This window comes from Gopherus flavomarginatus, chromosome 6 (assembly GCF_025201925.1).
Source record: "Gopherus flavomarginatus isolate rGopFla2 chromosome 6, rGopFla2.mat.asm, whole genome shotgun sequence".
NCBI lineage: Eukaryota > Metazoa > Chordata > Testudines > Testudinidae > Gopherus > Gopherus flavomarginatus.
The window spans coordinates 119708104-119731475 of record NC_066622.1 but is presented as its reverse complement, the minus strand read 5'-3'; the positions used below and the strand labels follow the sequence as shown (position 1 = coordinate 119731475).

Below are 23372 nucleotides of genomic sequence, written 5' to 3'. Positions count from 1 at the left end.
CACTTGGAAAGCTTTTGTTGCAGTGTGATGTGCCTGCAGTGACTTCTCTGAAGGGAACCACCCATGGACAAAAACGGACTCAGCTCATCTCCCAGATAGTATCTCGTGGCAGGGCTAAGAAGGAGCCTGAACTAAAATGTAAAGCTATCCTCGCTGTGGTGGAGCCCCTGGGGAAGAGCAGCTGTGCAAATGCTGCATGTCATTCACCAGTGCATGGGTCTCCATTACGGGAAGGATGTGAAATTTGAATCTTTCTGCACCAGCAGGGCTGAATTAAATCCCTGAAATGTTAAGCATCATTATTGTATCAAAGACTGAAACTGTATCCATTTGGAGTGGACGTTAGCAAATTTGCATAAGACCTCATGACAGTAATTGAAAAAGGTTTATCACTTCCTTTTCCATCCCTTGCAGACACATGGTTGAGAAATAAATTCCTGTTTTATACCGTAGGACAAATATTTGTGTAACTGAAATATTCTTATTTTACTCCTTAGAGAAAATATAAGTTGGTTCATTGGACAAAATATTATTTCCCCACATTGACCATAAGGTGGCACTGCAACATAAGCATTTTTTCTAAACTAGGAACCATAATATTTCAAAAACATGACGAAACACAGTCACTCACACAGTACAGCATGTTAATATTAAACATGCCTGTATTAGATTTACATGTTGTATCTACACGAATCACTTTCTGCCACACAGTTTTGTCTTGCCTGTTATAGAAGACTCTTGGCTTAGTTGGAAACTATATTAATTCTTGGCAGGAAGACATTTTCAAAGCTGTAACAACGTCATTGTTTATGTCCTTTATTAAGATGAAGCATATAAGCCTATATACTGGAATCAATAGACAACAATGTATCATCTTCTATGTAAATAAGAAAGTCTGTTTATCTTAGTAAGAGGCTTTTGTTACTGTTGTGTTTTTACTTCATTTTTTCCACCCATCAAAAATTCTTGGATTTAACGCCAAGGATCTTACAGAAAACACATTTTGCATTCTTCTGCCATGTTGCTGAACTATAGTGGAGACAACATTTGGAAATGGCCCTTCCCTTAGTGACTCTGGTACGAGAGTATCTACAGCTTTCCTGATTACTATTATTCAAAAGGAATAAGTGAAAACAGTGGGTGAGACACATGTATTCCATGTTCTTCAGGTGGCAAAGAGCCACTGGCACACTTTGGCGAGCCTTAAAACACACTATACTTAAAATATATACACATTTTAAACAAAAGTATCATTATGGGGTTGCTGGATGGCTCTGTACTAGAGCAAATAGCATTGCTACTTATGCCTTCACCATCTAGTTTACCTCTTAGAATCCAACCCACGTCCAGTGTCCAACAGTTACCATCATTGAATTATTGTCCAGCAGAGGAACAAAGAGTCTTGGGAACTGAACTATCCATCTTCTGACCCATAGAGGGCTTCTTGCCAAGTCAGGCTTCAAGTCCCTGGATAGGCAGCACTGGGAAGCTTGCATGATGCCACCCATACTGTACCTGTTCTCTGGCTAAAAAGAGAGGGTTTGGATCTCAAGACCTGTCAGTATCTTTGAAGAGTACTAATTTACCAAATGCCAGTCTACTGTGAGAGACACTAGTTTGATATTTTCTTTCCAATCCTGAATAAACAGTGGTATCTGCACATAAATGGAAAAGTATCAGAGGGGTAGCGAAGTTAGTCTGGATCTGTAAAAAGCAACAAAGAGTCCTGTGGCACCTTATAGACTAACAGGTGGGTATTCACCCATGAAAGCTTATGCTCCAATACATCTGTTAGTCTATCAGGTGCCACAGGACTCTTTGTTGCTTTTTATAAATGGAAAAGTCCCACTTTACCAACTTGCTCCTGCTGTTTTACCAAGTGATGTCATAATCCTGTATTATGATGCCACAATTTGTCAAACTGTGATGTCACTTTTAGGTGGCACCTGAAGAGATGGGGCAATAAAATCAGCCTCGTTAGAAAGGTCACTTCCATTTTCCTAATGACTACAGTAACCTGAGAAATCAGTAATAATAATTGGCATTTGATAAAGTACACAGTTTGTTGGAGTGCAGCAATACATCTTAAATGCAGTCTTAGGACACCAAATCATGAAGTGCATGATGATAACCTTAAAACATCCTAGCTCTTCTCAGATATTTTTCTTTCTTTTTACATTCAAAAAAGCAGAGATCTAGCCTGTATACATTTAGCAGCACTTCTTTTGAGCACAAGGGAAATCTGATCTTTCCAAATCTTCATCAATCATTTTTTGGAATATATTAGTTTTTTCTTCCTTTTCCATTTTTGAATCAATAACCTTTGTACCAGTTATCAGCTGGCATCCTTCTGATACATTGCTGTACATGATCTGGTTGCGACCCAATAGGTCTCTGGCTGTGGTCCCATTATTGTCCAACCTTGAGTAGGAATCCTCCAACACAAAGTCAGGGTCCAGTGGGAAATAATGCTGGTAAACAGGTAGGATGTATTCTTCTGTACTATGAGTTAGAACTGAGTAATGCCCCAGCATGGTGCTGGGGGCAAAGAAGACTTAATTACAAAGGTTTTGATCATTAAAAGTTAGTCTGTGATTTGGGCTATGCCCCACAGACTGGGGTTGGGGCAGGAAGCCTGGAATGCAGCGTTCCCCAAGGACAGACGACGGCCAGCTGGAATGCAGAAGGAGGCAGGAAGTGACCCAAGGAAGCTGGTGGAGCGGGAGGGCCCGGGTTCCTCTTCCCTCGCCAAGAACTGTGCCCATTCGGTGGAGCTGCTGCCTGGAAACTGATCCCACTAGGTAGAGTTGCCGCCAACAACTGTATCCATTAGGCAAAGCTGCTGTTTGTAGACTGCACCATTAGATGAGATTGTCACCAGAGATGAAACATGGGGTGTAACAGCCACCTGGGGCCCTAACTGTCTCTCACCCACAGTCCCCTTTGCAACCACTGAATTCAATGGGACTAGTCATGTGAGCTAGCGCTGCTCAACATGGATGAATGCTGTACAATCTAGCTCAATGCAATTTGGTCACATTGTCATTCCTGATACAAAGTGCTAACAAAAAGATCTTTAGCATTTAGCATTGGTAAATCTGCACCAGCAGTTCAGGATCTGTGCTATTAACAACTGAATGGAAACCAGTGAAAACGAACCAGTACAATGAACTCCCACAGAAAAATGCTTTTGGTAGTTTTCATCCAACTTTCCTGACTACTAATTCTGGAATACAATAGGGCTGACCACCGTGTAAATAATATTTGTTGAAAATTTAGACCTTATTTCTGTTCACAGAGTGATTGAATCAATTCTGATTTTGGCAAATATGTCAAATATTCATAAGTATTCACTGACTAGTTCTCATGAACAATTATGAATATATGTTTGTAAACTATTTTTCCCTGACCTACAGATGAGCTCTGTGTAAGCTTGGTCTCTTTCACCAATAGAAGTTGATCCAACAGAAGATATTACCTCTCCCAACTTGTCTCTGTAAACTATGAACATTTGCGGTGTGAGAATGGGTCACCTCAATTCCGTGGTATTGTTTCCGCTCCCAGATTGGATGACTGAATCTTTTTAAACAGCAGATTTGCAAATAGTCAATACCCAGTGACGAACTTCTGACATGAATTTTCACATGAATAATCATTTGTGAAATGTTCAGAGCTTGTGAACAAATCTCCACACTATACGTCAGTCAAGGGAATACTGGTAAATAATAAATAATATGACCCCACAGACAGCAATGCAGTGAAGTCAGTACAATTATTTGCAAATATGTTTCTGCATCTGTTTTTTATTATTATTCAGCCAGCTCTACTATGGACACAGGCACAAGAACAAAATGACAGTATCCAAAAGTAAGAGCACGATATACTAGTTGGAACTGGTTCTTTGGACTTTGGTGCATCAGCTTTAGTTGATCCAGTTTGGATTCATTTCAGTGAAGGTATCACCTAGTCCTTGAGAAGAAACTATACTGAACTAAGTGTCTTTATTTGGCTACAATCCACTCTAATTTAAAAAATAAGTCAACTTTACAGTTAGAATATGCTGGGCCAAATTCTGCCTTCAATGAGGTTGTGTGGGTGTAACTGAAAGGTGAATGTAGCTTGCTCCATTGTAAATGAAAAGCATGAAATATTGCACAGCTGAACTTACTTTGGACTAGAGGCATATAAATTGTCCAACCAGGGAAACAAAGAATGTGTGCAACTTCATCAGTTTATCTGTACTTCTCCTAATAGAATGTAAGGCAATATACTGTCATGCATGATACTGTATGGTACTAGTATATGAATTTAGTCATTAGGTTTTAAATGGTTTCAGAAATTCAACATGTTTCTTTATAATGGAAAATTACACAATAATTCATGTAGGGCCTGATCCAAATCCCACAGAAATAAAAGACTTCCACTGATATCACTGGACTTAACATCAGACGCATTATTGGTTTCTTGGGAAAATATGTAGATGAGTGTACTCTACATATGTGCATTTAAATAAGTAAAATTAAAAAAAAATCAAATAGAAACTTGTGTATTTCTGTTATTCTATATTATGCCCAAAAATGTATAGTTTTTTCTTTAACTTAATATTTTCAAATTACTCATTCTTGCATGGAATATGCAATTCTTCTCTTACTACAAACTGTAGCATACTGGAGGGGTTAATTAGATTTGGGAATTACTTAAATGCAGTAATACATTGAAAAGTCACTTGGTTATGTTTTTATACATCAGATTAGTTAATTAACTAAAGTAATAGCATTAATCTGGGTGAACAGATTCTGCACTATGTGCTGATGCGCTGTAGTAATAAAAAATAATTTTGGATTAAATTCAAATAGAGATTTTAATGGCTAATGGATATTTTTTATTACTTTGGAATGAATGAGGGGAGAACATACCTTGAAAGTGATGCCATGAAGAGACCAATGCTAATTATGTATTGTACTGTTTTAGAGAAGATTAAACTTCAAAACCACAGCCAGACAGTGTAAAAGAACTTCTTAATTTCAGTGCTATTTCCATACTGCTCTGTTGCTGCGGGGAAAGAAATGGCAAGAGATTGATAAGCAGGATGTTTTACATTTTCACAAGGAAAATGTGATCTAGCTTCAGTGAAATATCATATGCTAAGGGGAAGAGAACTCTCATCTCATTAGATTTGCTTCTCCTTGGAATGGATAAAAGGTAAATATGTGCACGCAAAAATACACTTTAAAAAATAAAAACTCCTTAAAGCAGTGTATTTGTGGAAGTGAATTTACATATTATGTCTTTTTCCATAAAAAAGCATCATCAAAAAGAACTTGCGCCAGTTTTGTATTAAAAGGCCTATAGAAGTCTCTTAGAATTGCCTTTGTCGTTGGTAACATGGGTCCCAGATTTCGGTCTTCAGGACGTCTAGTGTTTGATGCAGGACTCTTTGTAATTAGAGCTTCTTGTTTCTCACTTATAGGCCCTGCAGTCAAAGAAAATTGTTTTAATGTATTTCTTCCCAAAATGTTAATGTTAAAGAATGTAAATGGCCAAGTAAATAGGTTTGTCAAGAAAAAATTAATGCAATTTTGCTAACAGTGGTTATGTTCCAGAATATTGGTTATGGGTTTAGTTTAGTAAAATAAATTTCAGTTAGATTACATGGAAATACTTAGATTTCCTTTCATATCAATTAATCATCCTAGCAATAAGCAACACAAATCATTTCTAGATGTAGAGACATGTTTTCAGAAAACAAATATGACAGTAAAAATAACCATTAATGTGCATTCTTTGGTAACAATTATTTCATTTTATTTCCTAATTTTTGTTATGTTATGAAGGAGCCACCTGATACCTTTTAGGGTGAAGTTCACCCAGTCAAACAGTGCAGCACTTATATCTGACTTCAGTCCTCTTTAAGAACTTCAGTGGGATATAAGTGGTGTTACGATGACTCTCAGTATAGGAGAAAACTTTACCCCTCCTGAATTGTACTTGTGCACTGCAGGCCTGATTGTGCTAGCACTGACCTCTTTCAATGCAACTTAGATGGGAGGAGCAGGGATCAGGCTCCTTATCTGTTCAATCTGCTAAATCTAATTACCTAGGCTAATATTTGGATTCAACCAGGTTAATGTGCAGCCACATCTCCATCCTCCTCCTCCTCCTACTGTCTAACCAATATCAGGCATTGTTCTGTCTGCCAATGTTGTTCTGACGATTAGCAACAGATGTCTCAGTCAATGACAGTCAAAACATATTCCCCAAGACACTAGAAATGCTGCCTTTTATAATACTCAGATTCTGGATTTGCTGATTTGGCAACAAAACACATCATACCATTGAAGTATTGAACCTGGCTGTTTAGATTGCTCGGGCCAGCTCTTGCTCCTGCTGCAGTCCATCACAAAAACTCCCACTCACATCAACAGAAGTAGGACCAGGCCCTACATGCTTAAACACATGCATGAAGTACCATGTTTCTGATTTTATAACATAGTTATTAATTCTCTGTACACTCTCTTGCACTGTCCTTACTCAGACAAAACTCCCATTGAAAACAATGCATGCTTTGGAGCCAATGGTAATTTTGTTTGAGTTAGGTCAGCACAATCTGCCCCTCTATCAACACTGATTCACATCTTGGATGTTGTCTCTCCATAAGTATTAATAATCCAGAATGTAAGCATGACTTTTGCACTTTACTCAAACCAGCTAGATGATGCCTACCTAAATCCAGAAACTGGAACACCATATGCATGGTGTATTTAACATTGGATGCATGATCCTCTAAGCGGAGAACTAGTATCTGACCCTTGTCGAAAACAGTCAGCCAGTCCAAGAGATACACAACATATAGGCCAACCTGTAGCCTCACCTACAAAAAACAAACCAACAAAAAAGTGGAGTTAATTCATTTATTCTACCTTGTATCAAAATTAATGAATATTCATTCCACTGTTCTCCATGAGAAGGAAAAATCTATTTTGGATTTGATCTAGAAGAAGATTTTTAAAATATGATGCCTAGAAAAAAAGTTTAAACCTTGATCATGTAGCTCTTATGCTGGAGTAGTGCTATTGACTTCAGTGGGGCTACTTACATAGTTAAATCCTTCAGCGTTGGACCCTATATTTGTAAATTATATCTCAATTTAGTAAAGGCCTGAGACCATGTGCTTAGGGCCCTGTCCAGATAAGTGCTGAGCACTCTGACCCGCAACCATTGAACTGAATAGGTATTCATGGAGATATTTAAAGCTAAACATATGTGTAAGTACATTCACCTTAATCAGGGCCAAAAGGCGCAAGGCTAAGCACAATGGTAGCTGAAGGCACTCAGCACCCTTCAGAAATTTCTTACACACTTTATGATGTATTGGGGTTGCAATTTATTCCTCTATCTTATCAAACATGCATTCTGTAAGGACACTTCATACTCACAGCATTTCCAAAGAGAAAATACTTCAATAAAAGCTCTTATGATCAAAATATCTACACCACTCTTCAGCAGTTGGACGATTGCGTAGAATGGGATTAATTGCTATGGCACACGCCTCACTTTTTCAAGCCAATTAGAATGTGAGGAGATAATCTGTTAGCTTTTGCTTTATGAAGAATGATCATCAGATAGTTCGGCCTGGCAGATTCAACCTCACAAATGTCCAGAAGGAAAAGGACACCAACATTATCTTAAAATGAAAATGGTAGAGGACTTGTGTACTATTAAACTATACTCCCATTAGTCAATATTAGTAATTCCCAGAAAACCAAACAGATGCTCAGTTGCTAAAGTTAGGAGCATGGCATAAATACCTAGACAGATTTAGACAGTACACCATCTAACTGTTCAACCGAAGACTTACACTGTAGTATACTGTAGTGGAAAATATGATCGTTCTCTTTTATGTGAAGGGACAAATTTTCAGTCTGGCGTTAACCTGATCTTCACTTTTGTTCAATTTTGCACAATAACAGGCGACAAACATTTAAGGGTGCAGTTTAGGCTTCTTAAAACTCCAAGTTCATGTTTGTGCCTGTGTTTCTTTCTTTTTTACCCGTTCAGACATAGAAACACAAAGGAAGATGTGAAAACCTGCCTTTGATAAAAGAAGCTTGGTACATCTTGGAGTCACATGCAGTATAGAATTGATAAAAGCAAATGACAATGTCTTGTGCTCTTTTAGTTGACTTGAGTAATTACAGTTATGGCCTAAATACTTCTGAAAGAAATCATGTTTTGAATCATAATGGACAGATTAATTTTAATAATCTATAAAACAAACTTCACATCAATAAACAACATGAAGTCATTTGAAAGGAAACACTCTGCTTTCTGAATTGCCAATAAAGCACAGAAGGAACATTAATCCTATCCTCCAACTATTGTTAGATCATTGTTATTAAATTAAAATTCCAAATCAAGAACACAAATGGAATATTTTGGTTTCTACTTTTATGAGATGATGACAAGTAGAGAAACTAATCTATGCAATCTGACTCAATCTATTCAAACTTAAACAGCCAATTTTCCAAAGCAACTGCTGCATATGCACTTTCAAAACTGCACATCTAAATTTTTGGGCACTTAAGTTTTAATGCCTGAGTTTTTGCAAGCCAAACAACTTTTGGTTTGCACTAGGGTAGCTGTTTGCATGTGCAAAACAGTCTTTAGGGGCTCAGATTTAAAAACTGTGATTCAAAAGTTCTCTCAACAAATTCAGTCCTTACTCTTGGCTCAGATGTTATGTGGAATATTTCCTTTCTGAGGAAACAGTTCCCACAGTTTATTAACTCCTTGTATTATTATTATTTATTTGTACCATAGTAGCGTCCAGAGACACAATCATGATCATTATGACCCATTATGACAGGTACTGAACAAACAGAAAATAAAAGACAGTTCCTTTCCCAAAAATCTTACAGTCTAATAATTATTGTGACCTGATACTGGTCTTAGGCTGCGTGTCAGTTACAGGGTAACCTGTAGTAAAATTCCTTATGTACATATTGAATATAACACAAAAATTTAGGGCAAGTATCTCCCCCGCATTACATGCCAAAGCTATAAGCTCTAAATACTTTCTTTTAATTATTAGCCTCACATATGGTAGTATTACAGGATCAGAGCCACATTATGCCATGCACCGTACAATCATACAGCAAATCATCTATGTGTATTCCTCATCTTTATTCCTCTTTCTCCCACCAGGATGGTACTGGGGCAAGTAAGAAACCAGTCTCAGTTTTATAATGTAGGTTGGGATACAGTATTTTATAACATTACTGAGCTTCTATCCAACCAGTGAATTCTGGGATAGAATTAACACTCACTTCATCCAGCAAGAACTTCAAATATAAAGTGCCTCTGTTGCCCAGGATAGTCACCTTCACTTCTCTTGGGACATCTGAAAAATGGCACGATATACAGGCCTGTGTTTTGCCACTGTTGTTCCAAAACAAAATCGTCTTTTCAGGAAAGTTATTTGCTTCCGCCCTATAAATTATGCAATGCAAGTGAGCATTTCCCAAAGAATCCTCCTTGACTGCAGTCTCTTCAATTTTAGTTTGACACCCCTGGCTCCCCTTCCCTTTCTTTGGTTAATACACTTTCTATTGATGGTAAGTGAAGATAAATAGATGAATGCCCCTTCTCTGTACAGAGAGTTACCTATCAGCTGTGGCAATCTCTATGTTACTTGTTTTTCTTGTCTCTTAGGAGTACTTTTTTCTGCTGTAGTCACACAGCTACTGATCTAACATCCACGGTCATAGAAAAAAATCTCTTTCAAAAGAAAGAACAATGAGTTAATTTTCAGAAGTACCTTCTTCAAGGTGCTGTCTAAGAAGAGGAATAAACTGTGGGACAAATGATGCCGGCCTAGGCACCTGGGGAAATACAAGGGGTCTGAGCAAGTGTATTCATGTCACAATTCAACTGCGTTTGTGCAAGGGAGACAGTAGACAAGCACTGCATTACAGTGGTGCAATTCCCAGAGTGGGCTTGACTGGAGATGCTCAGAGCATGATAGTTGGTCGCTGAAGAGGGAGGAGACTGTTGTAGCCAATTATTTTAGTTTTTTGTTCATTTATTGTGTGATGTTATGATTAACCAATAAGTTAGGTCATATATAATCATTGTATAATAAACAGAGTTAAGTTGTAGGATTATAGAAGTATAAGATGGATCAGTAGTTAGAAGTGATAATTACGTATTAGTTATCTAAGTAAGTAGGGCTGAAACACAAGGCCTACAGGCTGAGACCTGTAAGATATCATCTTAGCCATACTAGGCCATAGGCTTAAGAAATGCTCGACATAAGCAAGTGACCAAAGATACTGTGAAAAATTAACAGCAAAAGTAATTTTTTGCTTACAAGATACCCAATAGTCACATTTTTCTAACACATGCCTTAGCTGCAGGGTACACTATGTGCATAAATGCTAATGAGGTTTAGTCAGAATCACATTATAAAAAGAGGGTGTCCAGATTAGGAAAACGGAGCTCCCTATGGGAAAACTCCAGTAGGAACCATCCCTATACTAAGGATCAACTGGCAAGGCAGCCATCAGACCTTAAGAATATCATTAAGGATGTGAGTATAACTATATTTGTAACTTATGCAGACATCTTCATAGAATTTATATATGCATGGGTGTAGCAGGGTGTTGGTGCAAAAGTATCTAATTAGCCCCTGCCCAGTCAGCTCCAATCAAGGGAAGCAGATTGAGGCTGATGAAAAAGGCCTGATGCCAGCCTGAGGAATGGCAACACCTGCTGGCCTGACAATCCAAGAGCTATAAAGGCTGAGAGGGAGCCAGAAGGTCGGGGGCAGCCAGAGAGAAGTCAGTCAGGGAAGGAACTGGAGGCCTCCTAGCTGAAGGCTGACTCTGCCTGTAAAAGCGGTTGAATAATCCTGTAAAGCTTGTAAATAGATAGACACTGGTGGTGGGATAACGGTAGGTAAATAAAGACACGGGTGTTGCACAACCCTGAAGCCTCTCAGCCTTATTGGGGCAGCAAGTGGGTCCCAGGAAGAGGGGTGGGTTGTGAACTCTGTTACAATGGGTAACTGTAACTTAACTTGTAAAACAGACTAGACCTTGTACTTGTAAATGTGGGAGTGGTCCAGATCCTTTGTCGTTATGTGTTCCTAGAGACTCTAAATCTGAAACAAGTAGTAGAGGTGACTTTCACTCTGTTGAGCTTGAAACTGTCGCCATTAGAGCTGAACCCCTGGTGGCGTAATACCACTGTCAGGGAAATCCTGCCCCCACCCCGCCTTAGGCCTAATGAGCAAAGGTATAGAGCAGCAGCTAAGCTTGTTTATCTGTACAAAGGGCATGCGGGGGCAGGAAAATGTGGTCAGGGCCCAAAATAAGGGGAACTGAAGCTGGAGAAGGGAACTAGGCATGCCAAGTTCTGACGGTTGTCTTTGTATAACCAGACCACAGCGAAAAGTGTTAGAACAGTCAAACGGCAGACTTGACAATAACAGGAAAAACCATAAATGGGAAAATTAAATGGTCAGCCTGCTTGTTTTTGATATTATATCCCAATAAGGCAATTAATGTGTGTAACCAGGGTGCTACGTTTTGCGGTTTTAACCTTTATAAGCTTGGTAAGATTTGTAGAAAGCAGAGCAGCCTGCCTCTTATGTGGGGTCATGTTGTCTCTCCCTGCATATATGCTTGTATGAAATAAAGGAGCCTTAGGTTGTCTGATCTAAAATCAACCGTGTGGTCAATTTTCCACACCACCACGTTACAAAATTCACTTTAAATAAAATAAAAGGCGACACTGTCTCTCTTTCAACTTCCATTTCTGAATGATCAGTATAGCAACGCTCAGGAACATGGGGCTTGATTCCCATTCCCAGTACGGGAAAGACTCCCACTGACTTCAAATGGCTTTGATTTGTGCCTATGATCCATGATTTCCTCTGAGGTTACTTTAGTAACTGGAGGAAATGATGAGATGAAATTTACTGCAATCTGGAGAGAGAAGAGGAAAGTGTCCTTCCACCCAAATCAAGAAAATGGGAGGTAAAGGGCTAGATCACAGAGACCTGGTACTTTACAAGTGCATCCCACAGTAAACATGAGATACTGCTATGCATCTCCTGAATATATATATAATATTTGCAAAAAACTCTTTTTTCACCCTCAAACAAAATATAAAAACAAATCAACACTACAAATGTGAATTTTGGAACAATCACACTGAGATTTAGCTCTGTGGTCTTTGCCAATATCTTATGTAATAAAATTCTCCCTTTTCTGCTGTGTACGGCTTTAAAAAAGCGAGAGAGAGCATTTAATCTAGCTATCAATAGCCTTTTCTTGGGGAAAAAAATCCAGCATAAATGATGTATTCTTATGTGCAGTTCGGAAATTGCCTTATCTTTGCCAGAGCTACTTTTTGGATAGGTTTGCAAGTAAAGATTAAACTGTAATCTTTGCTAAATGTGCTCTTCATGCTCCTGCACACAAGAAAGAATGTATTATTACTGTTGGCATTCATCAGGGAACAGACTGAAGGGACAGCTGAGCCAGAACATCAGTTTTTACATGCATGAATATATTTTTATGTAACCAACTTAAAAAAAAAAGGAAGAAAGCTTATTGGTAGTCACAAACTAAGCCACCTCTTGATTATAATTATAATTATTAACAGTTTGACAAGGATTCTGATATTTTAATAATCCAGATAAAATATTCTGTTTTTTAAAGCAAGGAATCAAATGTTATTGGAAATACATACAGGCATGGCATTGTTAAGGGTGTTGTTGTAGACACAGGCTCTCAGTGAGTAATCCAGCATGCAATTTTCAAACAGCTGCAGTGAATCTGCCACTTTTTCATGAAAGTCTTCTGCGGATTTATTCGCACTTGCAAAGTACAGATAATCCGAATACAATCTGTGAATGAAATACAAGTGTAAATTATGAATAAAATTAAAGAAAATCAATTTAAATGATAATGAAAATAAGACCACAACAATACTTGAGAAAATAGGGTGTGACTATAACATTTATTCATTAGCAGCTGATCCAATACCTGTTGAAGTTGATTTCAGCAGGTTTTGACTCAGGCTTTAGGGGACCAATCCTGTGAGTTGCTAAGCATCCTCCACTCTTATTAACGTCAGCATCTAAAAGGATTAGGCCCTAAGTAGTTAGAAGCCAATCCTTTTCTGAAGAGAAATTCTCAAAATGTACCTTTTTGTTTATTCTGTATTAATTATTATTATTCCGTATTATAGTAATGCCTAGAAGCCCCAACCAAAAAGAGTCCCATTGTGCTAGGCACTGAATGTACCATAGTAAAAGACAGATTCTCCCTTAAACAACTTACTGTCTAAACAGACAAGATGGACAAAGAGTGGGAGAAGAAACTGAGGCACAGAAAAGTGGAGTGACTTTTCCAAGACAGCCCATAGGCAAGCTGGAAATAGAAACCAGGTTTCCTGAGTCCTAGTCTACACTGTCTCTCTGTATGCTTGGTATGCAGTGTGGTGAGAAGCTGTATCACGGCACAATCTGTGGTCTCACGCCTGCAGTCTCTCAGGCAAAGTTCCCATTTAGTTCAACAGGAGTTTTGCCTGAGTAAGAACTATAGGACCTATGGTCCACACATACGCAATATCAATAGTATAAGCAACCATGCTGCCCTGTCTTGCTCTGTAGCTATTTACTAGCCATCTCAGCCATACAAATCTGAATTACAGTGCAAATGGCAGGGCACACTCTCATTTCAAATATGAAATATTTGTTCAAATCATTTCAAACATTTATAGTTGCTTAAATATTACAAGACAAAGATGACTTAAATTCTGGTTCATTTGGATGGAAATAAAAATGTAAAATGAAATATTTATTTTATTTATTTTTAATCCCTGGGACTCTGATGAGAATCTCTGGATGTCGACATTATTTTAAACAGAACATAAGGGAAATGCCAGGATGTGACTCAAACAGAAGACAGTGTGTCATCCCTTGAATGAGATATGTAAGTAATTTTCACTTGTTTGGAGCTCATGAGAGATATCCAGAGTCCTGAAAATTCTGCGGCACTTCAGAGCCAATTTCTGCAGCAAGGGTGCGAGTGCATTAGTATTATGAGCCCAAAGAATCCATTCTTGGACACACAATATTAGAGACCCTGAATACACTTCATTCTCCGTAAGAGCATATGTGTACGTAAATCATTATCTAAATATAAAATTGGACTTTATTTCACAGCTATAATGCCAGAGGAACACTGAATCCACTTCGATCTTCAATGCCCTTCCCATTTTTATTAAACCAAAAATATCAAGTTGGCCATAGATTTCCACAGAAGCTTTAAAATACTACTTTTTATTTAGAGAGGTTAGGCTCTGCTTCAGGATAGTGTGTCATATAGACAGAACCTTAATTACTGAACTTTTATGTTTGTTTTTAATTTCATTTTTACATATTCAGAAAATATTACTGAAAACTGTTGAGAAACCGATGATGAGACACTAAGAGCTCTGTGCAACCTTTACTCAAATGAGTGAATATGGACTCATGCAAGTAGCCCTTTTGATTTCAAAGAGTATGTCAACACTGCAGCTGGAAGCGTGCCTCCCAGCCCAATTAGACAGACTTGTGCTCATTCTGCTTGTGCTAGAATGCTAAAAATAGAAGTGTGGACATTGCATGGGCAGCAGCTCAGGCTAGCTTCCTGGGTCCAAGTTCACCCAACACCTTGGATCTGAGCTCTGGTGGCTAGCCCAAGCCATTGCTAATCCCACAACGTCCACATTGCTACTTTTAGTATGCTAGCTGGAGCAGAGCTAGTGCAGGTCTGTCTATCCGGGCTGGGAGGCTCTCGCCTAACTGCATTGTAGACATACATACCCAGTGCTCGCCTAAATAAGAGTTCACCAACATGAATAAGGCTTGCACAATCAGATCCTTACCTAGCAATGTCAGGAGAAAGGACATGATTTGTATTTACTTTAAAATAATAGCCAAGCAAAAGATAACCTGTAGCTGTCTGTAACCAGAGACCCAATTAAGAACCCTGTCCTGTATGGTTTCTAATTTTTGGCCACTTCCCAGCCCAGCAATTCTGTTAGCAGACTGCAGAGAATTTCCATAGAGAAATATAGATCTTGTTTGGAAAATTTAACTGGTAGGCAGTCAGAGCTTTCTGCTATTACATTTCTGCTCCTTGGCAGAATTTCAAGTGTGCATCAGTTCCTCTAGATTTATCTGCAGAAGGGGTCTGGGAATGGGTCTACATTACTTGCATCTTTCTGCTTATGTACTGAAACAAAATTGGTTCTCGTGTGTTGCTGAAGTTAACAATGTTTAATAATATTCTACTACAATAGGAGGGAGGGTTAGAATTTAAAATGATCTTAACAAATTGGAGAATTAATCTGAAAACAATAATATGAAGTTCAATAATGACAAGTGTAAAGTTCTGCACTTAGGAAGGAAAAATTAAATACACAAATACAACATGGAGTATGACTAGTTAGAGGCGGTGGTACTGCAGAAAAGGGACTTTTGGTGGATTACAAATGAGTCAAGTGTGATGCTGCTGTAAAAAAGGTTGTATTAACAGGAGTGCTATATGTAAGACACGGGAAATAACTGTTCTACTCTACTCAGCACTAGTGAGGCCTCAGCTGGAGTGTCCAGACTTGGGCACTAGACTTTCAGAAAGATGTGAACACACTGGAGACAGTCCCAAGGACAGCAATAAAAGTGATAAGAAAACATGACTTATACGGAAATTTTGAAATAATTGGGCTTGTTTAGTCTAGAGAAGACTGAGAATGGATGTATCTTCAAATAGGTAAAAGGTTGTTATAAAAAGGACAGATTAACCATTGTTCATGTCCAAAGGGGGTAGGATGAGAAGTAATCAGTTTAGTTTGCAGCAAGGGAGATTTAAGTTAGATATTAGGAAAAAAACAGGTTAGATACACATCTGCCAGGAATGATCTAGGTATACTTAACTCTGCCTTGACTCAGAGGGATGGACTAGATGGCCTTATTAGGTCTCTTCTTGCCTTACATTTCTGATTGTGCACAGTCATAGACACATTTCAAGCTCTGTTTAAGTACTGCTTATAAAATGTCTCATGGCCACCAATGGATTTAATCCTGTCCTGCTATTTTTGATTATAGGAAATACAGACACTTTTTAAAGTATCAAGCTCCTCAGCCTCTCTACTTCAGAATTATTCTTCTCTTTAAGGAGAAGGCCAAAGAGCTAAAAGTAAGCAATAATTGTAACTGTTTTCAGAATAGCAGCCGTGTTAGTCTGTATCCACAAAAAGAACAGGAGTACTTGTGGCACCTTAGGCCACGTCCAGACTAGGAATTAAAATCGATTTTAGATACGCAACTTCAGCTACGTGAATAACGTAGCTGAAGTCGAATTTCTAAAATCGAGGTACTCACCAGTCTGGACGGCGCTGCATCGATGTCCGCGGCTCTCCGTGTCGATTCCGGAACTCCGTTCGGATTGATGGAGTTCCGGAATCGATGTAAGCGCGCTCGGGGATCGATACACCGCGTCCAGACTAGACGCGATATATCGATCCCCGAGCAATCGATTTTAACCCGCCGATGCCGCGGGTTAGTCTGGACGAGGGCTTAGAGACTAACAAATTTATTTCAGCATGAGCTTTCATGAGCTACAGCTCACTTCTTCGGATGTAACTGTATGATTCTCAAGCGCATTACTCCAATCCAGTCGTGAAAACACCAGGTTTCTTTTAAGGAATGTGTTGACAAGATTCCATCATAAGAAGTGAAGGGAACAGGCTTCTTGCAGGAAAATCCTACTATCCATCCTGAAATGGCTCAATTCCCCCTCCTAGCACCTGAGAGAGAGAACCAAGGCTCTGCATATTTCCCATCCATCTGCACAGGTGAGGTGGGAAATAGCAGTTGAGCAGCCAAATGTTAGAGATGGGTTGTAAGAAAGCCATGAATAAGTAGGGGGGTGGGGGATCTTACTCTCTCACAGGCCTCCACGCAGTCCTGTAGGGTCAGGCCACAACCTGCTCCTAAATAAACTGATTAGTGTAATCTTTTTTTTAAGAAAAATCAGAAGTGTGGTAACTGTCTGAGTACAAGGCACCAGCTCTTAATGTTTGGCTGATGAAAGCAGGCAGGGAAATGTATGCACCTTTAAGCCCCTATTCACTGACAAGAAACAGCCACTAAGTATTTGGCTGCCCCTAATATTTTGCTGCCTTAGGCATCTGTCTGTTCTGGTGTCTATGGAAGATCTGGTTGCAGAGTGGAGGATATGAGAAAAAGATGGGGGAGAAGCTGAGGGTCAGAAACAGCAAAGTTTAGTTAAATGTGGTAGGCATTATGCACACAGCAGTATCTTGTCCTTGCAGAAATACTTATGCGTGTAAAGACCGCTGTTAGCTAATGGCACGTTAACAAAAACCCGAAATAAGGATCAGGCTGGAAGTACTTCTCTCCAGGAGAATAGGATCAGGCTGACAGTTCTTGCCATTCAGGGTATGGGAGAACCGGCACTTGCAGGAGGAACTGAGCCAGCAAGAATCATTTTGAAGATAAGCCATAACTGCAGTTTGTTTAAAATGGTTAATTTTTCTGATAATTTGTTCTAATCATCCAATTTAAAAAACATTATTTTAAAGACCTGCTGACACCTTATGGAAAGCATCTCTCTCTCTCTCCACTCAGCTGCCTACATTTTCTGTATTTTTTTCCATCTGTTTTTCAATTCTAGGGACAGCTGCAGGAAAATAAAATCTTTGTTCATTAGGATTTCAGCTGCTCCTGGTACTTACTGCTCACTTGAAGTCATTATCCTCAATCATAATCTAACACAATTAAATAATGTGGCAATGACCATTATGTCACCCACAAAGGAGTATGAAAAAAGTCAACCTTGACAAAAGCAGGTGCAAATCCTACTGAAGCTAGTGGGACAGTTTCTGATCTCAATTACACTGGGAATCTACACAACTGATGTCACTTCGTTGGCAGCAGACTCAGGCCCTAAATGCAGAATGATTGTATTGAGCCAAAGCCCCCTCGTTGCTAGCCAAAGGACAGAATAAGGGGCTCGTGCACTGAGAGCAGCCCTAAACTGTACTGGCTGTCCAAGGCCCATATGAGCCTTGCAGCAGCTTAAAACAAGCCTGGCCACACCCCTTCCCATAACCCTGACTGCACCAACATATTCCAGAATGTTCTCTGTACCAACAGTCTCTTAATGTAATTGATAGCAGAAGCTGGACCAATGACAGTTGCAGCCATTTATGATAGGGCTAAACGTGCTCCTATGATTTCAGATGAGGCACAAGCAAAAAAGGGCAAATGAAATCCTAAACATACAGAATCTAGTTCCCTGCAAATACAGAGTTAGTGAAATGGAATTCACTTTTTATCTCACCCGTATTACAACTAGCAAAGTGAAACACCCATTATTACAGAAGGTGGTTAAATAATGAGAGAATTGTGGATAATTCACATGAGGGAGGTACTTCAACCAGGTCTCTTGCATAAAATTACCATGTCTTAAACCTTAAGGTCAGGAGGCACATTTAACAGTTGGGAAATGCATTTCCCAGCATAGAGGATAGGAAGAGCAGGTATGGCTCTTTATTGCTGATAAACAGCGAGGGGCCACTCTGGCGGTTGCTGTTCTGTGAATCCCTGATGTCAGGAAAACTAGTCAAGGAGAAACCACAGCAGATGACAATTTGACTGGATGTGTCAGCATCGGGGTGGAGCTCATGTGGCACTTCTGGGTTAAACATTTCAGTGCCAACTCCCACTCTCCTCCACCAGAGAAAGTGGAAGGGATGTGCCCTGCTTTATTATGAAACAAGTTCAGAATGTCTGCCTGGGATGACCTCTTATTAAATATTTATATGTTGATTGATGTAAATCAAAGCAATTTAAATAACTGATTTTAATCATGATTTCAAATCAGCAAGCAGGAAACCTTGATTTAAGTCATGCTTTGCATTTGTACTTTAGTTATTTTTCTAAAGAGAATTTGATTCTTATTGGTTGATACCAATAAACCATACTGATTTGCAATCAAATATAGCCTTCACACTAATTTTGGTGCTTCATTTCGCTAACAAGGAGGATACACACACAGACATATACACCCACACAATTATTTAAGTAGTTATCTCACTTATTTATTCAAATTCCTAAATTTTATATTTTAAATTTGTTATAAAATGGTGAATGATGCATTCTTTATTTGCTAGAAGGTAATTACTTTTTACTTGAGATTTGTGTCAAGTTATATTGAGATGGAAATTCAATTAAATATGCACAACAGCAGCATTTTAGGGTTTTTTATTAAATAAAACTACCATAAAAGTGCTGGATAAATAAGGAAAAAAATTATCTAGAAGCTTATCAAAACATGTTTTGCATTTAAAACTAACTTATTTATTACACAAGAGGAAGTATTAGCAGTAATTAGTGAATTGAACGGATTGTTCTGATTAATATGTCCTTCAAGATGTTAGAACTAGTAGAACTCATCCTCTCACAACTAGTTTTTATTCATATGCTGGGAGAGGGAAGCAAGCATTCCTGCTTTTTCAACTCCCAATTGATTTCTTAACTTTTAATGAACTAGTCATTGAACTCAGCTTGTTGAATAAACTGAAATAAATAAAATATTCTCTCTGCAGCTGCAAAAGAGGTTACTGTTGTGAAAAGCCAGTTCTGCATTTAACTTTGGTTCCAGGTGCTTACCTCGTGGCTTCCACCAGTTCAGTAGTTTGATAATTACTTTATCAACATTGTGCTAGGAACCATGCACTAAACTAGATGTGGAGGAAGGAGGTGATGGGTGAAGACTAGCCCTTTTAAATTTGGCAGCACATGTGTACTGCTTAATATTTTTTATATTTAATTTAAATGACTTTAATCGATTATAATAAGTTTAGGCCTTAGCATTTGTTGTCAATTTCCAATTGAATTTTACTTGAATTGTATTATGTTAGCACTCAAATGTCCCAATGGGGACCCATTGTTCTGGGTGCTACACAAACATACAAGAGACAATTCCTGCCCTGAAGGGCTAGTCTTCACCTATCACCTCCTTCCTCCAGATCTAGTTTAGTATATGGTTCCTAGCACAATGTTGATAAAATAATTATCAGAATTTACAGGACAGGAGAGAAGAGGAGGTTTGTGCTTCCCTCTGTTGATGAACTGGAATTTCACTGCCGAGGTTTATCTCTGACTTAGTTAAAATGGAAGAAAACTCTGCAAGGGTAATTACCCACCTCATAATCACCTAATAACATTTAGCTAGTTCATGTAGATACAGGAACTGATTAAGACATACCCATAGTGCCTATGTCTACACTGCAATTAAACAGGCACAGCTGGCTTATATCACCCAACTCAGGCTCGTGTTTAATTGTGGTGTAGACATTCAGGCTCAGGCTCCCAATTAAACAGCTCCTTAGCCCAAGCCACACAAGCCTGTCAGCTTGCACAGGCCAGCCACAGGTTTTTAATTGCAGTGTAGACATATCCTATGGGGCCAATCCAATGCCAAGTTAATGGCAGTCTTCCCACTGGTTCAATGGGTGTTGGATCAGACCTCAGAGGCACAAGCCTAGTGCCTCAGATCAAGAGTTATGTGATGACATCAGCTGATGATCCTGAAAATGTGACCCAAGTGATATCAGTGCCTGATTCTGTAGACAGCCTTTAATTATAGTTCTGATCTTAAATGGGAGAACTGCCCCATGTATTTTAATGGGTTATTAATTCAGCATTCTGCTGTTCTGGGGGGCTCTGCCAACACTCACCCAGAGGGACAGTATGCATGGGTAGCCCTTGCTGCCACCACCCTATAATGTTTTTCCTGGGGTGACAGCCTGCCCAAACAAACATGTTTGTGGGACCCCACCAACGTAGTGCCTTTTATGTGGGTGAGCCATGGCAGTGTGACAGGGCACACTGGAACCCATGAAGCATGCGTCTAGGGCTGGAATGACTTGGTGCAGCTCTGTTTTGGATAGCCTCTTTAGAATTATGTGCTTCCCCTAACCCCTATTTTTGCAGCCCTCAATATATTGCCTTTATCTTTGACATTACGTATCTGGCCAGATGTGTCTAAATCAGTAGTAAAGGAGAACTAACATCAAAAGTTTTCCAGTGCTATAGAAAATGGAGAAAGTACACCACTGCAGATTCTCGCCACTCACAAGTGGCTGCCATTAGAGGCTGCCCAGAGTCATGGCCCACAACCACAAGCTACAGCATACATTGGAAACTCTGGCCCAAACTGTGCGGTCCTTATAGCACCAATGAAGACTGTCTACACTTTCACTAACCTCTCAGGTCCCCTCACCACTTTCCTGGGCAACTTAGGGACCTTTTACCTGAGACCTTGTCCTTGAAAGATGGTGAAGCCCTAGCCTGCAGATAGTTGAACTGCCCTGAAAATGTATATTTGACAAAATGTGCTGTTGCCATGAAGGGACTGTTAGCAAGAGGAACATCCTGCACAGCTTCACTCTGATTCACAGGGCCTCTGTTCTGTGCTTTTGCTAACCTCTGCACCACACAGAAAATGGGAGCACAATTCATAGAAATCCCCTCTACTGACATCTGCTAGGGCACAGCTGCCCAGAGAAGAGCTAAAACATAAATGGAAAAAAAGGCTGTTTGTATCTAATACACAGGAAAAATAATTCAAGAACAGTTTATCTTCGTAAAAGTTCAACCCCATACCACTGCCAAAATCAGCAAGACCAAGGATGACCTGTTAAGTAAGTATTAGCTATGGAAGTTAAATAAGCCCCAGACATTTTAGCTTAGTACTGTACCAAGTCTTTTCAAGATTTAAAACAAAAACAAAGAAACAAAGAAACTTGTATAATTTGCTTAGTTGGGGGCCATTCCCAATCTTCCTTTTAAATATTCTTTCCCTTTGGAGATGTAAACCCTACTACCCCATTGTTCCTAATTTGAATTGAAGCACTACACAGCGCCAGTTATTTTTTTTCCAAATGTTATTAAAATTGAAAATTCCAAAACACTTGGAACGAAGCCTTAAATATTTACAAAATCTAAAGTTAATTATAAAATCAATAAAGTTCCAGGGGTTTTACAAGTATTAACACTTATACCAGAAAAGAACTAGACCTCAGGCATATAAAACAGTGTAAGTACATTTATTACATCTTTAAAAAAACCACCCTTGTTTCTAGTGAGAAAGAATTCCATGCATTGCTTTATTGCTAACCTTTCAACAGGATCCCTCAGCATGATGATAAGTTTGGCATGGGGCTGGAAAGCATGGATGAAATCCTGGATTAAAAATGGAGGTTCTCCATCAGTACTGTTGTCATAGAAGAAAACCCAGGCATTGTTATCCCACATTGTAGAAGCACTGGCCTCTCCTAGAAATGACAAGTATTTACAATGAGTATCTAATTTTTTTTCTTTACATTGGTACAAAAGATGAAGATCCTGATTGTCAGCTTGTGTAAATCAGTCTGGCTCCATTGACTTTCATGGACTTATGCTGATTTACACTGCCTGAAGATCTGGCCCATGTTACTGCAGAATCAGGAAGCTCTTAGTTAAAGACACTTTCATATAATAACACAAATTATCACTGTCATTATGCTGCACTACTTAAAATGGTTGATGAATATGCAAATATATTTAACTTTAAAAAGGTGTGACCAATTATATAATGAACAGAATTTGTACTCTAGGTGTAGTAGAGCTATTTCCTACTGTCCAGACAGAAAGAATTTATTTCCCATAAAGATTTTCAATTCCACCTTATCTTTAAGGTACTTTCCGACAGTTACTTTTAACACTTCCCTAATTGCAGGGAATGACATCATTTGTAATTGGCCAGCCTGATAAAAAATGTAAAGAACCACTCCAGACAATCAGTATTGCTTAGACCATGAACTGAGGATTTGAGAGATACACAGGCAATGGAAGACAAAAATTAACTGATTTCACAATGAATAATAAAATACAGTTAAAGACCAGATTCTTTAGGTCAAGAAAAACCTTACTCTAAAAGTAGTGTCATTTATCTTAATAGGACTACTCCTAGAGTAGGTTGCTACTCAGTAACTACTCAACTGAGTAAAGGATATCTGAATCTAGCCAATAGTGCAGCATACTGCATCTATCTCTTAAACTGTACTGTCTCCTTCTGCTGAGTAACACTAAAATTCATGAGACAAAACTTGCTTCAACAAAATGTATGTTTTAGTCTTTTCCAAGCTCTCTCTTTTTGCCAGTGTGGGAGGCACTAATTTCTGTTAATGAGTTTTTGAACCAAAAGGGATGAGGAAAAAAAACCCTTGTAATTGATAGTTCTGTG

General features: G+C 38.9%; 1 protein-coding gene across 2 annotated transcripts in view; it reads right to left on the bottom strand.

The window, feature by feature from the left end:
- Positions 1 to 562: 562 nt before the first annotated feature.
- Positions 563 to 23372, bottom strand: part of CHST15 (carbohydrate sulfotransferase 15) — a 102708-nt gene continuing 79898 nt past the window's right edge. Inside the window, exons 5-8 of one of the 2 annotated variants that reach the window (XM_050959478.1) lie at positions 22266 to 22422; positions 12757 to 12913; positions 6724 to 6871; positions 563 to 5473 (exon numbers count right to left, since the gene is read on the bottom strand). In XM_050959478.1, coding sequence (XP_050815435.1) covers positions 5283 to 5473; positions 6724 to 6871; positions 12757 to 12913; positions 22266 to 22422 — 653 coding nt within the window. In that variant the 3' untranslated portion in view covers positions 563 to 5282. Of the gene's footprint in view, positions 5474 to 6723; positions 6872 to 7827; positions 8042 to 12756; positions 12914 to 22265; positions 22423 to 23372 lie in introns of those variants that run through there. The other variant, XM_050959479.1, reaches the window with a different exon arrangement.